The sequence below is a fragment of the Etheostoma spectabile genome, chromosome 19 (assembly GCF_008692095.1).
Source record: "Etheostoma spectabile isolate EspeVRDwgs_2016 chromosome 19, UIUC_Espe_1.0, whole genome shotgun sequence".
In the NCBI taxonomy this organism is placed as follows: domain Eukaryota; kingdom Metazoa; phylum Chordata; class Actinopteri; order Perciformes; family Percidae; genus Etheostoma; species Etheostoma spectabile.
The window spans coordinates 6,843,689-6,857,251 of record NC_045751.1 but is presented as its reverse complement, the minus strand read 5'-3'; the positions used below and the strand labels follow the sequence as shown (position 1 = coordinate 6,857,251).

The window sequence follows — 13,563 nt, the reverse complement described above, 5'->3', positions numbered from 1 at the left end:
CTATTGAACCTGTCCTGTGTTCAAATATGAATATGTGTTTCTCTAGAGATTGTGGGATTTTACGCAGCTGCAAAATGGAATGTTGTGTTCTGGAACTGTCTCAATTTAAAGGTTGGCTGAAATAGAGTAAAAGGGACCTCACACACATCTTAGTCTTCTTACTTGAGAGAGAGAGAGAGACTGAATTAGATTAAGGTGAGCATCTTTTATGGCGCCATTAATATCTTTGCATAACCCAAACTTGACAGCTTGAGCGAGACATAAGATCTCTTGAGAAATACACATTCAATTAGAGTTGGGATGGCACTAAATGACACATAATGTGATTAACTGTATTGCTAATCCTAATTCTCCTCGGTCAAAAGTTCATTAAATGCTTTTGTGTAAATCATCAAATTCTTAAACCTTCACGTATAATATGTACAATATAAGTTGTGCTGTATTTGAGTTTTTCCATAACATGGTGAACTGTGGAGGAGCTGATTTACACACTTTAATCTTGGGGATTTGCCTTCAACTTTCCAGTAAATGTTAAGGTGCCATTTCCCTAGCAACCACATATAGCACAATGTGACTCGTGGTGAAAAATGACACACTGGAAGCCAGGCCCTGATGACGTTTGTGACATTCACTTCTTTCTTTAACTTCTTCCTCAATACCATGACTGCACAGTCAAACTGAACTGAATCACACATTCCTCTAATGTGCATTTCCTGTATCTATTTTCACATGTTAGCACCAAATGTTAAAATAGTCACTGCACCAATTGTGCCAGCTACATGTGATTTGGAAAGAAATGGTTTTGCAATTACAGCGTAGGTCTCTGAGGAGTTAGTCCTGTGATGTCTGTCTCAAAGATAGACCCAGCTGAAGTTCCCAGCTCACTGTCACATGGCTGAAATGTTGGTAATTGACACACGTGCTCTTCCAGTTCCTATTCATTCCTAGTATTGTCTCATTGGCTCATGCCAGGAATATGTAAGCAAAGGACTGACAACAAGCTCTGGCAAATTGCCCTTAAATGTATCACAGCTTTCCTGTTATCACATCAGAAGCTTTTCTTTCCTCCTCCTCCTCCTCTTAACCTTGAGGGAAGCAGAACTGGAGCAGGCCCTGTCAATGGGTCACATTGTGGGGAAATGTAAACATTGGAAAGGTGCCAAGAGTTTAAAAGTTTGGTGGTCATTTGCTGGCAGGGCTGACAACTAACAATACCAGAAAGTACGCAATAAACTCAGGAATCAAATAATTTATTCAAAGAGCATTCTTGGCAATGTAATAGGCTACTGTTAAGAAGGTTCACAGCTGTTGTTGCTGTTGTTGTTGTGAACGATGGACACAAATTCAAGGGATAAATAATCAATGCTACTGGTGGACAGTACATTTACTCATGTAATGTCCTTCATTGCAAATTTGAGGTACTTCTATTTAACTTGAGTATTTCTTTTTTATCATACTTTTACTCCACATTTCAGACAAACATACTTTTTACTCCAGCACATTTAAATGACAGGCAAAGTTAACATTTGCAACATTTGAAATGCAACGATGCATCTGTAACATATTCTCTTATTGTAAATTAATGATTTTCTGTCAGAGCAAAACATTCATTGCAACTATATAACCTGGAGATCTTCGAGATTGTAACTTTAAGTAAATTATTTGAATACTAATCTATGCATGAGTTGAATAAGTAAAACAAGTTGTACAATATAAACGAAGGTAAAGCAGGCCTCGTTCTTACCTAGAATAGTTTGGCAATTGTCAAATACCTTGTGAATAGTTTTGTGGGTGTGAAAATTATGTTAATGGCTCTGTGTTCTGCTTTTAGCTCTTCCCAGAAGGCAGCTTTGACAGTGAGGGTACTCTCGGCCATACAAAGACTTCATAATGTGGAGGGAGAAATGCTAAGTGCTGCATGTGCCGCATGTGCGGCATGTTGTTGCATGTAAGATTTCACTGCAACTTTCACTGTCAGCTTTTCAGATCATCAAATGGAAACCATCCACTCATAGGTAACCTGTTTAATGATCTAAGATGAAAATACATAGCATTCTGGGAAGGGAGAAAAAATTTGCTCTGATTTATTGGCATTTGTATACACCAATCACAATTATCTTGGGCGGGGCTAAGCACCGAGCGGAGCAACGGTGCAGCTAAAAAAATAGCCTCTGGAAGAAACTTGTTTTGGTGGAGGGTGTACGTCGTAGGTTGTTTTAGTCAGTCAATAGAAAACTCAGATTGGACAGATAGTTTAAAATTCAACACAAAGAAAGCGTAAGGTAACGGACATCTGGCCAAAAAGAGTGACATCCAGCCGAATTTCCAGCGGCAATGAAGCAATCCCGGGCGGGAATGAAGCAATCCCGGCGATTGGAGCGTCGTGGATATAGACCATGCTGACAGAGACACAATAGAGAGAGAGTTTATACGGAATGTACAAGTACTATGCATGATATTTCGTGCATATTGTTCAAGAGGTTTACATTAGGAATTACTGTAAAGGACAATGGGCAGGCCAGAACCATCAGACTAGCAGAAAAAGGGGCGTATTCAGGACCCTCATGTGAGGGAACCACACAAAGATACTGGAATGAATAGCCATGGATGTGGGAAGGGGCCCATAATGAATGACTGGGTCCACCCATGAAGATTCACCCATACCATGGTATGAATACAAATAATGAATACCATAAGTAGAATTTCACCTTTTCTGTTGGTTAATATACTTCTGATTTTGTGTGAGCTAAATAATTTCTTTTCTTTTATATTTTACACCTAAAATGGTGCAGCCACCTCCTGCTCACGGGTAAATCCGAAATGAATAATAATTACAAAGTGTTCTTCCCTCTAAATTGACATTCTCTACAGTAAAGTTGCGCAATCAGCAGAAAAACAAGAATCTTTGATTCTCCTGAACAAAATGTTCTTTAGAGAATTTATGTCACTCCACGTAGCAGGGATGGCAATTTAAAAATGTTTCTAGTCAACACAAAATACACAAATACCAAAAGGATAGTAGTTTATGTTTTTTTAAGAATTGATTTCAAAGGTTTTGAGAGAGAGAGAGAGAGAGAGAGAGAGAGAGAGAGAGAGAGAGAGAGAGAGAGAGAGAGAGAGAGAGAGAGAGAGAGAGAGAGACCAGGAAGTGATGTGATGATTGGTAACCACACAGAAGTCTTGCTCAAGCAACAAGGAAGTTTTACAGTAATACAGCTGTGAACTGTATGCTCAATAGTGGACCAATGGTGACATTAAGGGCAGCATGCAGGTAGAGTCAGGAAGTGTACTGTACATAATGATTACAGGGCTAACAGGAATTAGATTGACTGATATGCCAGGAACCTTCCTGACAGTTCCACAGTATCTGATTTGAATAATACAAAACAGTATTTCCTCACCTTCAACTCTTTCATTCATTCAGGGTTCAGTAAAACACCAATTTCTATTCTTTATGTCACCCTCCAAAATGTCAGATTATAATTCAACAAATAACATGGGGATGTTTTACACTCAACCTGAATAAAGGGTGCACTGTATTCAGCTGTGCAAGCAATAAGCGGTGCCTTTGTTATTGCAAACACCACAAACAATTTCATAGAATTCAAGAGCTTCAAAGTCTCCCTCTTTAGTGGAAATCTACTTGACCGTGCAGCTCCATAATATTTTGATGGATAAAATGTTTCTGTTTTTCGTTCCTTTTTCCAGTCCAGATCTTCACTTTTTCCCCGTTGTACCCAGCGGGTTTACGGGAACCATGAGCTAGAGTAAATCTCTGAGTCAGTGTGGGAAAACCTAAACAACTGCCTTTTTCACTAAACAGTGGTTTAGACCAACACGCTGTCATGCAAGGTCTTGTCTCATGCACTAAACTATGTTCAAAATCACTGACTTTTAGTGTGAATTGAAACTCTTTTGGTTTACGTGTCCTCCCATGAGTATTAAGATGATACATAATTAGAGAGCTAAGAAAACATGGACAAAAGGGTATTATTGGTTTTCTATTTAGATTGTGTAAACCTTCCATAAATAAAAGAACCAGAAAGGCACACACTCGCATCGCCTACAGGGCCAAATCTGTCATTGCCAAGCCTCACACCCTGAGCCTCAGATGTTTGGCTGGAGCGACAGAGCTTTCTCAGCTCCCAGTTGCAGCTCCAGGTCACTTGGTTCGTCAGGTGCCTCAACTGACCGACCATTTGAGGGTTTAACCTCTGGTCAAGTACAAACTGTCTTCAGTTTGTTATTTGTATGTCTTTTACAAGTCTTGACGTCTGTGGGCACTTACAAGACTTACTTTTTTTTTATACTTCTTCCTCCTCACCACGTTTAAAGGTCCTTCTTTTCCACTCTATCAAAAGTGTAACTGATTTGGGGAAATTACAGTATACATGCTAAAAAGCCAAGTCAGCATGCTGTTATAACGTGTATAGTCGTTTCCATGGAGAGTTGGGGAGCTAAAACATGGTTTTGGGAGGTTTCTCTTCTTTCTTTCATTGACTGGTATTATGGTCCCAGAAATGGCTGGACTCTAAATACATGCCTCACAATGATGACACAATAGACTTTCTGGAAACGAGTGAATTGTTACAAGGCAATCCCAGTGATCCACCCCCCCCCCCCCCCATCCTGCTGGTGGTCTGAATCAGACAACACCTGACTCACCTCTGTGGACACAGCTGGTTCTTACCAAAAACCCATCAAGCTCTGTGGCGTCAGTCCGTTGCCCACAACCCCCTCCCTCTGACCAGCTCCCAGCCGAGGTATACGCCAAAACAGATGCTCAATGCTGAAAAGTTTCATAGCTGTTTTCTGTCTGATATGCACGTATCTTCTACATGATGAATACAATGAGTGAGTTGTTTAAAGGAAGGCCATACCTGACATGACACCATAGCCTGAGGTTATTGTGCAGTACAGTTACCACCTGAGGCTGATGATGGTCATTGCTGAGTCAGGGGGGGGGGAGTTGATGTGAATAGCATGATGATTCTATCAGTCACAAACATGTTACCAAAGATTAGACTCTATCATCTGAAGTCAGCTTTCTTTAGACAGCCTAATGCTGATATACAAAGTATCATGAAGTAAGTATAACTTACTCTAGGAGCAGAAATGGACTATCCCTAAATTAGTTTTAACAGATCTCAGACATAATAAGAATTTGTTTAAACCTATTTTTACTTTCTAGTAAAATATCCTATATTTTTCATGAATTCTGATTGGATTTTTATACGAAACCAATAATTTTGCATTCATAATCACTGTATCAACGTTTATTACATGGTGTATAACACACTATAATGTAATTGTCAGCACCTATGAGGACATGTTGTGTTGTGTTTATTAAATGTAATGTATTTGTCAACAACAACAACAATTGTAATTTCTCCTATAAAGACATACTTTATATTATTACAACTGTTCTTTTCATTCACTGTGTGAATCTGTACACCATCTGTGTTCGCACCAGCCTCCACCTGTATGTGAGGAGTTACAGTTGACAAAAACACTTATTTTTGCTTACATGTAGTTGTTATTAAAGTGTCCCAGGAAGGTATTTTTGTGGCAGGTTTTATAGAGCCCGGGACAAAACACAAGAAAATAACACAGTTAATTGCGTACTATATAGTAAAGTATATATTTGATATTGAATGACAAGTTAACAAAGGGTTTTCAGTACAGTAAAATATGCTCATAATGACTGCAGGGAAAACAGGCACACAACTTGTCTGGCTACAATCTGTTTTTATAAGGAAATAAAGTCATATTATGCTCTATGAAGTTACCCAAAATGTGGCGCCCTCTCTGGATAACTGGTACTGAGCCTACGAGCTAGGCCTACTGTGAATTGCTCAGAAACCGACTACAGACTGAATCATCCCTTCATAATTGACGCTAAAGCGGAATTCCTACCAAAAAATGCATTCATTCATTCATTCATTCATTCATTTATTCATTCATTCATTCCTTCATTCATTCATTCATTCAGCCTAATCGAAATGTCTTATGCTATAGCAGGATCTTAAATTCTCAACAACAACAACAAAATAAATACACAAAAGATTGCATTATTTAAAGTCTTTCTAAGACCCTGAAGAGACCGGTAGGCTACTAGGTTACCAAAGGTAAATAAGTATTGCCTGGAACTCCTTCACTTCATCAACAGCGGGGGGCGGGCGCTGCTCATAGCAGGAATCCTTAAAAAAAATGCTTCCTGTCAATGTGCTAAGAGAGAAAGAGGCTTACTGGAAGGCGGAGGCGGAGTCTCCGAACAGTTATAATGTCTCTTCTCCTCTTGCTTCGCTAGTAACTCTCAGCTCAGCAGGGATACACACCGAGAAAACTACTTCAAAAGTCTGAAGTTTGTTGCAAAAGAACTTGGAAACACTTGTGTCATCCTGACTGTGAACAGACATCTATCCAGCGACTCACACTTGGATTTATTTTAAACGAGCGAGTTTGGAAAAACTATTCAAGGTGAGGCTCAGTTTTTTTTTTCTTCGCATACTAGGCTACTTCTCGTCTATGTATTCCATAAAGGCTAAAGGTGGATATAAATAATGTTGCGTATTTGTATGAGTGAGGTAATTTTTTTTTTTTTTACTGAAACCGAGTTGTGGTGTGTAAATTGCGCAATCTAAATTACGATGTCATTACTGGAATTGACCGAGTCCCGAGGGCAGATTGCACAAAAAGTTTCCCCGAAATGGCTCGAATTTACATGGGAGCATTTCATCTGAACACAATGTTAAAGCCACAACTCCTCTCAAAAGAGGATAGCAGTTTGTGTCTATTTTTTTGTTTTATAACAACAAAAGCAATGGTGCTCTGGGACAATTTCCCCATCATCACCAGGGATAATAATAATAATAATAATAATAATAATATTAATAATAATAGTAATAATAATAATAATACCTTAATAATACTTTATTAGTCCCGCAAGGGGATATTATGATGTTTGTTGTATGGGATGTTTAAACACATGATATACAGAGTTTCCACATCTGGAAAAATAGTTTCCTGTAGAGCTGCTGCAGCTGTTATTTAGATCTAAACATGAATAAAACTGATCTGCTATTACTTTTTGTCATGTCAATGTATAACTTTTAAACTGCATTTTATGTTTAGTACCACATTTTCCACACTGAACTCAAACTCACATCCCCTTCGCTTGTCTCCTCAGGTGTTTCAGACAGACTGACCTCTTCATGCCCTCGGTGACAACCCTTTGAACCTCTCTTTTACCCCACCTCTTCTTCTCTTGTCTGTGTGGCGCCCAGTGCTCCCCAGGCTATCTAGAGAGTGGGCACAGCGCCATGGTAACTTACAGCAAGTTTGACACCGCAATGAGCAGCAGCCTCTTGGACTCCAGTATGCTGCTGCCTCAGCGTTACAAGACTTTCACCTCCAAAACGCAGTACCAGATGGTCGTTGCCACGCTACACAAGCTCCAGGAGAGTGGCTTCTACTGGGGCGCGATCACTGGGAAGGAGGCCAACGCCATGCTGGCAACCGAGACAACCGGCACGTTTCTCATCAGGGACAGCTCCGACAACCGACACCTGTTCGCCCTCAGCGTGAAGACGGCGTCGGGCACCAAGAACCTGCGTATCCAATGTGACACTTCCTCTTTTTACTTGCAAACAGATCCTAAGAACATTCAGTCTGTTCCCCATTTTGACTGCATCCTCAAGCTGGTCCATTTCTACATGCCTCAGAGCAAAGGGAACACTCGCAGTGGGAATACCTACTACATTTACTCTGGAGGGGAGAAGATCCCTCTGGAGCTCATCAAACCTCTCCCCTGTATCTTATCCACCTTGCAGCACTTGTGCAGAAAAACAGTCAATGGACATTTGGACATTTCTTCTCAAAGAGACCAACTTCCTCATCCTCTGAAGGAGTTTCTGCAGGAGTATGACGCTCCAATCTAAAGGTGTTGGACTTATGCTCTTGAAGGGGCAAAGACATGAAAGTAATGGCATGGTTTCAGCTCAGCTACGTGTGAGGGAACTTGCTGTATCTGAGGAGTAACACTGAAGCAAAGTCAAAAGAGTCAAGTCCGAGATCGTGCTTGTGTAAAGGAGCAGTTTATCGTACTGACAAGATGTGTGTAGGTCTCACAGAAAAAGTGGGCTTCAGTCTCTTAAGCCCCACATGGACTAATCCACTAACAGGGCCAAGAGAAAGCGAGCACTGCTGTTATCTGGTGGTGTGAAAGAGACAGAACCTCCTCTGCCTCACTGATGACACAACTTACTGAAAACTGAAGATGTCTACCGTCTGATGACACACAGGTTCCCTCTGCTGCTGCCAACCAAATGTGCTGTGAAGCTGTCGAGCTTGCACACATCAGCCTCAGAAAATCATCCATCCATTAAAGCTTGATCGGCTTTTACGGTCAGGCTGGCCTCGGGTGATAATCTTGGACATATTTGAGACGTCCGCCCAGCATTCTGGGATCTTTGACCATGCTGGAAATTCACAGACAGTGGAAACTTAGAGTACAAATGAGTGGACACTGATGGCCTTCTGGGTGTATATAAGCAACGGCCACGATGGGAAAACAAATCTGAATCTTATAAGATTTAAGACTGTTAAATGTGGAAAGAAGATGTAGTCCTGATATTTTATTTAGAGGAAGGATTTTCGCCAAACCTGCCTGAATGACTGAGTCCTAGAGGATCTTACTTGAGATAACAGTACCACTGCTTAATATGTCTTCAGGGTCAGGAAAAGATGTGGTAGTACTTTTGGCACAGACAGGATTGCAACATGGTATCTTTCTTTTCCTAATAAGGAGAAGAGTCAACATGTATCTTATTTTCATAAAATTTGCGTGAGTGAAGATGTTTTTATGCAGTCTTTTATAAAGATGTACTTTTGCCAGCCGAACCACTGGCTGTGAATGCTTGAAGACATTTGTTTAACGAAGCAAGCAGACTGATAAAACTTTGCACTTATTTATATTTGTATGATAACATTTCATTAATTTATAATAAAAGAGCACTATTTTTCTATGAAATGAGATCTCACTCTTGAATTTGTTTTATGACTACAACATTATTTCCACAGGGAATGACTGACTAATAGTGAAACACACTACACATTAACAGAGGTGTCAAGTAATGAAGTACAAATACTTTCTTACCTTACTTGAGTAGGACTTTTGTTTTTTTGCACCACTACAATACAAGGCACATAGTCATCATATCTTCGGCTCCATGAAACACATGTAGTCCACATGTATGGTGCTTTAATGTATTTGCATTCTCAATGGACATAAATGTGGCTGAAACAGGTACATCCCAAATTTTTCAACATTAACATTTTAATACAACATTATAGTCATTATGACCTTTAAAAAAGTTTTTTTTGTGGGAGATGGGGTAATGTACTATAGGCCCCTGTGGCACTGCCTTAGCTTTTGTTCTTCATGGCCTTTTTTCCCCTTGCATTACTTTTACTTGTATACTTTAAGTAATTTTGAAACCAGTAATTTTACACTCTTACTTGAGTAAAAAGTTTGAGTTGATACTTCAACTTCTACAGAAGTCTTTTTAAACCCTAATATCTATACTTCTACCTGAGTGTTGAATGTGAATACTTTTGACATCTCTGCACATTACATATAGTACATTTATGATTTTCTTATGAAGTGTTACCTTCTCACCAACTTAACCTCAAGCCCTGATGGGAAACCACCACTGTGTGACGCTACATTTGTAGAGACGCACTAAACACAATCATATCTCAATGTGATATCAGTTTATCAAATATCAAGAGCTTTAAAGTTCCTCTTTTAAAGATATGTTTCCTAGAAGACACTACACATGTATTATTTTCAGCTTTAAACAGGACATATTATCTTGTTTTCTGAACTTATAACCTTTTCCTCTAACAAAGAAGTTGAGCAGCTGCTTCAGACAAAATACACTAGAAGCCTAGAACAGTCTTCTAGAGAAGCAACTACTCTATTCTGCTGTGACTCATTGGATTTACTGTAGGTGTTAGCATGACATAACATGCTCTCACATGCACATGCATAATGATGCCACCTAAATGCCTCTTACAGGCATGCAACTCATAAATGGCCCTCGCCCTGTGTGTACAAACACTCAGATAGACATATGTCAACAATTAATGATTAACTTGTCTCCTAATGTGTTCACAAGAAGTTGACACATTAGAAGACAAGTTAATCTTGCACGTATTGCACCTTATCCAGTAATGAAGCTGAGTGCTGCCAGCTCACAGGAACAACATGCTCCTAAACAAGAACGTGTCTGCCAAAGTGTCTGTTCACCGGCACACAGTTTGACTTAAACCAGCTATACCACAGTGAGGATTATTTTTAGAACAACACATCCTGTGCTCCATGGCCCCTTTCCTTTATAAAAAAGTGTCTTGTTTTCATCTGTATGTGTTTGAGTGCTTTCATTATATAGCCATAAAAAAATGCATCCAACAACCTGTCTTTGTTAAATTTCTTGGACCAAGAAATTATTTAATTTGGCAGTTTCTCTAACCCTAATGTTGTGGCTGGCCCCTTAATACCGTACTTCATGACTTTAACTAATTCTATGACAGTTGCTTATAAACATAATTTTGCACTGATGGCATGTTTCAGAAATATGCAACAGACAATTATAAATTATGGGGTCTGTTTGTGGCTTCTTTATTGTAACTCCCCTGAAAGCACAGATCCCTCACCGACTACAGCCAGGAAAACATGCACATTTACAGAAAAGCGCTAAAACTATGGATGAACGGGAATCTGCAATAACCCCCATATCCAACATATTTACAGGAATCAGCTTGTGCTCTACCTGCTTCCACAGAACTTTATTGTTTCCGCTTAGCTAACAAGGCTCAGTGAAGAGCTTTCAGAGACATACGGGGCCTCTGAGGACTCTATGCCTCTGCTCTGTGAGTGGTCCAGAAAAATGTATTATTTTTCTTAATAATGCCTCGATATCAAACCTCCATGGTTCTACTGAAATACAGAGTTAGTCGCCCCTTTTTAGTATGTAATTATTGGCTCACATTATTGTGTCACAACACAGTTTTGGAAATTATTTCTTTAATTGTGAAACATTAAATTCTCCCCCCCCCTTTCAAAACTAAACAATGTAAGGATTTTGGGAAAAATCATGAATCACTTTTCCTGTCAAATTTATTTTAAGTAGAAAAGTGCGGGACTGAATACATTACTTTGTGTGTAACAATACCAAATAAGTGCAGGCTGCTGCAAAACTGCTGAGCACAAAAAAGCCCATTACTCTTGATTCCCAGTAAGCCTGACCTCCATGTATACACAACACTCAAGTGAGATAGAAGGAGAAGCAAACACAGAAAATAAAACACATGTGCATGATTCTGTACAATTTATTATGTGTTGAGTGATTTGGAGCATCTGTCAGTGTTGTTATCATATATCTAAGTATTAATAACCTTTCAAAGGCATTTATGCATGAAAGACATAAAACACATTTAAAGCCAGCTGAAACCAGTCTAGGACTATTAAAAGCATGCAGGCTTTCTGCGTCGCTCAGGAGAAATTCTCTGGTAGTCCCTGGGTCATGTGATTCTAGAGAAGAAGCGCTGCAGAGTCAGAGCACTGCTCACACAGGCCATATATCTGTCATTGTGGCTACACCCCCAGCCAGTTGCTGCATCTGAAACCATTACAGCTCCCATATCAGGTTGTTCTTGGAAGTCCTAAGAATAACTTTGGTATTTTAAATGTTAATGATTGTACAAAATGAGACTTGGGTTCTAGAAAAAGTAAATAGGTCCTTGAGCCCATGTCCCTGAATTTTGGATGAAAATCCATTACAAGCAGTATGTGGGATTTCGTGGACTTCATATCTCTAGGTTGACATCACACATTAAAGTGTACATTTCCACAGATGTCAAACATGACAGAAAGATGAGTAATAGACAAACAATAGTCTTGTGAAACTATCTGATCACGACTGTTTTGTGGTTCCTATATATTCTATACCTACTGACGTCTTTAAAAGACTCTCTAAAAGCGCTCACAGAACAGAAGCAGGGATCACTTCTGAAAGTATTTGTTTTTTTTACTTTTTGAACTAATAAAAATCCTTTAAATGTGGCTGTGTGATGTGTCAAGCACTCAAACTTTAGTAAGCAGATGTAAATGATTCCCCGTACAAGATAAATAATCTTTAATCTGCTAAAATTCGCTGGTACCAAGTAAAGACATCTGGCTGTAGAGAGTTCTTGAAACAAGCACTACTCAGTGTTAAAAACTTTAAAAAACTAGTTAAAACTAGTAAAAATGTTTAAGCATTTTAAGCCCTTTGTCCTACTGACTGTAGATATGTATGTAATTCTATTTATGTTCTTTTTCCCTCAGCGCAATTGATCAATAAAGTAGAACTCATAGGCCAGTCTGTTGGACTGAACTTTGGCCATGTATTTATCATAAAGCATACAGTTAAAAATAACACAAACAATCCCAGAAGGGATGGTAATTGGTAATTTTGCATTGTCTGATTAACTAAATTTATTCTACAATTATTTACATTTATTCAGGATTGGGGAATTTACTTTTGCAGGGCTGAGCGAGCAACTTTTGATGCATCATCTGAATCCTAAATAAATAATTATTTTCCAAAAGTCATAGAAGCTTAAAAAACAGGGGAAGCTTCTCCTCCCGATAGTCTGTCAGTTTTTAAAAGCCCTGCACTCACAGATGACGTCAGCTATTCTGGCTCATTTGTAGCATTGTTTCTAGCATTTGTATGTGGTACAGCTATGTTGTCTGATCATCAGCAGCATTCATTATGTTTGTAAGTAAAAGATTTTTTTGACCATCCACACTGAATTCAAACCCCTCTCACTTTCACTCAAAATGCCAATGAGACATTGATGCAGTTTCTTATGCAGTTGCTGGCAGTTCTGGGAGGATGGGAACCACTGAGAAAATTGAAATTGTATTTCCCCAGGGAACTGCCAGGGTGTCTAGTAATTCTTGCGGCTTATTCTATGTATTGAAATGAGGAAAGTTACAGAAGCTAAAGTACTTACAGCAGGTCACACACGGTGACATCCAGATAAATAAATAAAAACGCACTGTAGGGGAAGTATGATATATTATCTTTTATTTTTCACTTCTCAAATATTCTAAAACATTATTGCAATTTGACCAAGTGTGCGATACATTAGAATACTGTCAGCATTTATTATTGGGCTGTGTTCACTTTTTACAATGGCAAAAATAACTCTTAATTGTTTTTATCTGAATCCTGAATGCTGCAGAAAGTAGCATATTACTCTATGCAAGGAGGAAGGTCTGTATCTGTATGTGCACCCAATCATTTCCCTGCATTTGCTCTCTTTGACCTCAGCAGATAGTATACAGTAAGCTGACTGGAGCTCTTGAGTGTGTGATGGAGAAACAGCGAAAGCCTGCTTTCCTCTTTCCAGTCTCTCAGTCTGTTTACAATTCCACAACTGCTGGTTGCCATGGAGTCATTTGTCAATGAGCTCCAGATGCCAGATATGAGAGCCAACCAGGGAGTAGCA

General features: G+C 39.2%; 1 protein-coding gene across 1 annotated transcript; it reads left to right on the top strand.

Moving 5' to 3' along the window:
• The first annotated feature begins 6,241 nt into the window (after nt 1–6,241).
• On the top strand, nt 6,242–9,036 carry LOC116707461 (suppressor of cytokine signaling 3-like). Its single transcript, XM_032544804.1, has 2 exons — nt 6,242–6,480; nt 7,190–9,036. The coding sequence occupies exon 2, from the start codon at nt 7,323–7,325 to the stop codon at nt 7,938–7,940; it is 618 nt and encodes a 205-aa protein (XP_032400695.1). The 5' UTR covers nt 6,242–6,480; nt 7,190–7,322; the 3' UTR covers nt 7,941–9,036.
• Nucleotides 9,037–13,563: the final 4,527 nt, after the last annotated feature.

Coding starts and splice junctions, on each gene's coding strand:
- LOC116707461 (XM_032544804.1), top strand. CDS start 7,323: ATGGTAACTTACAGCAAGTTTGACACCGCAATGAGCAGCAGCCTCTTG.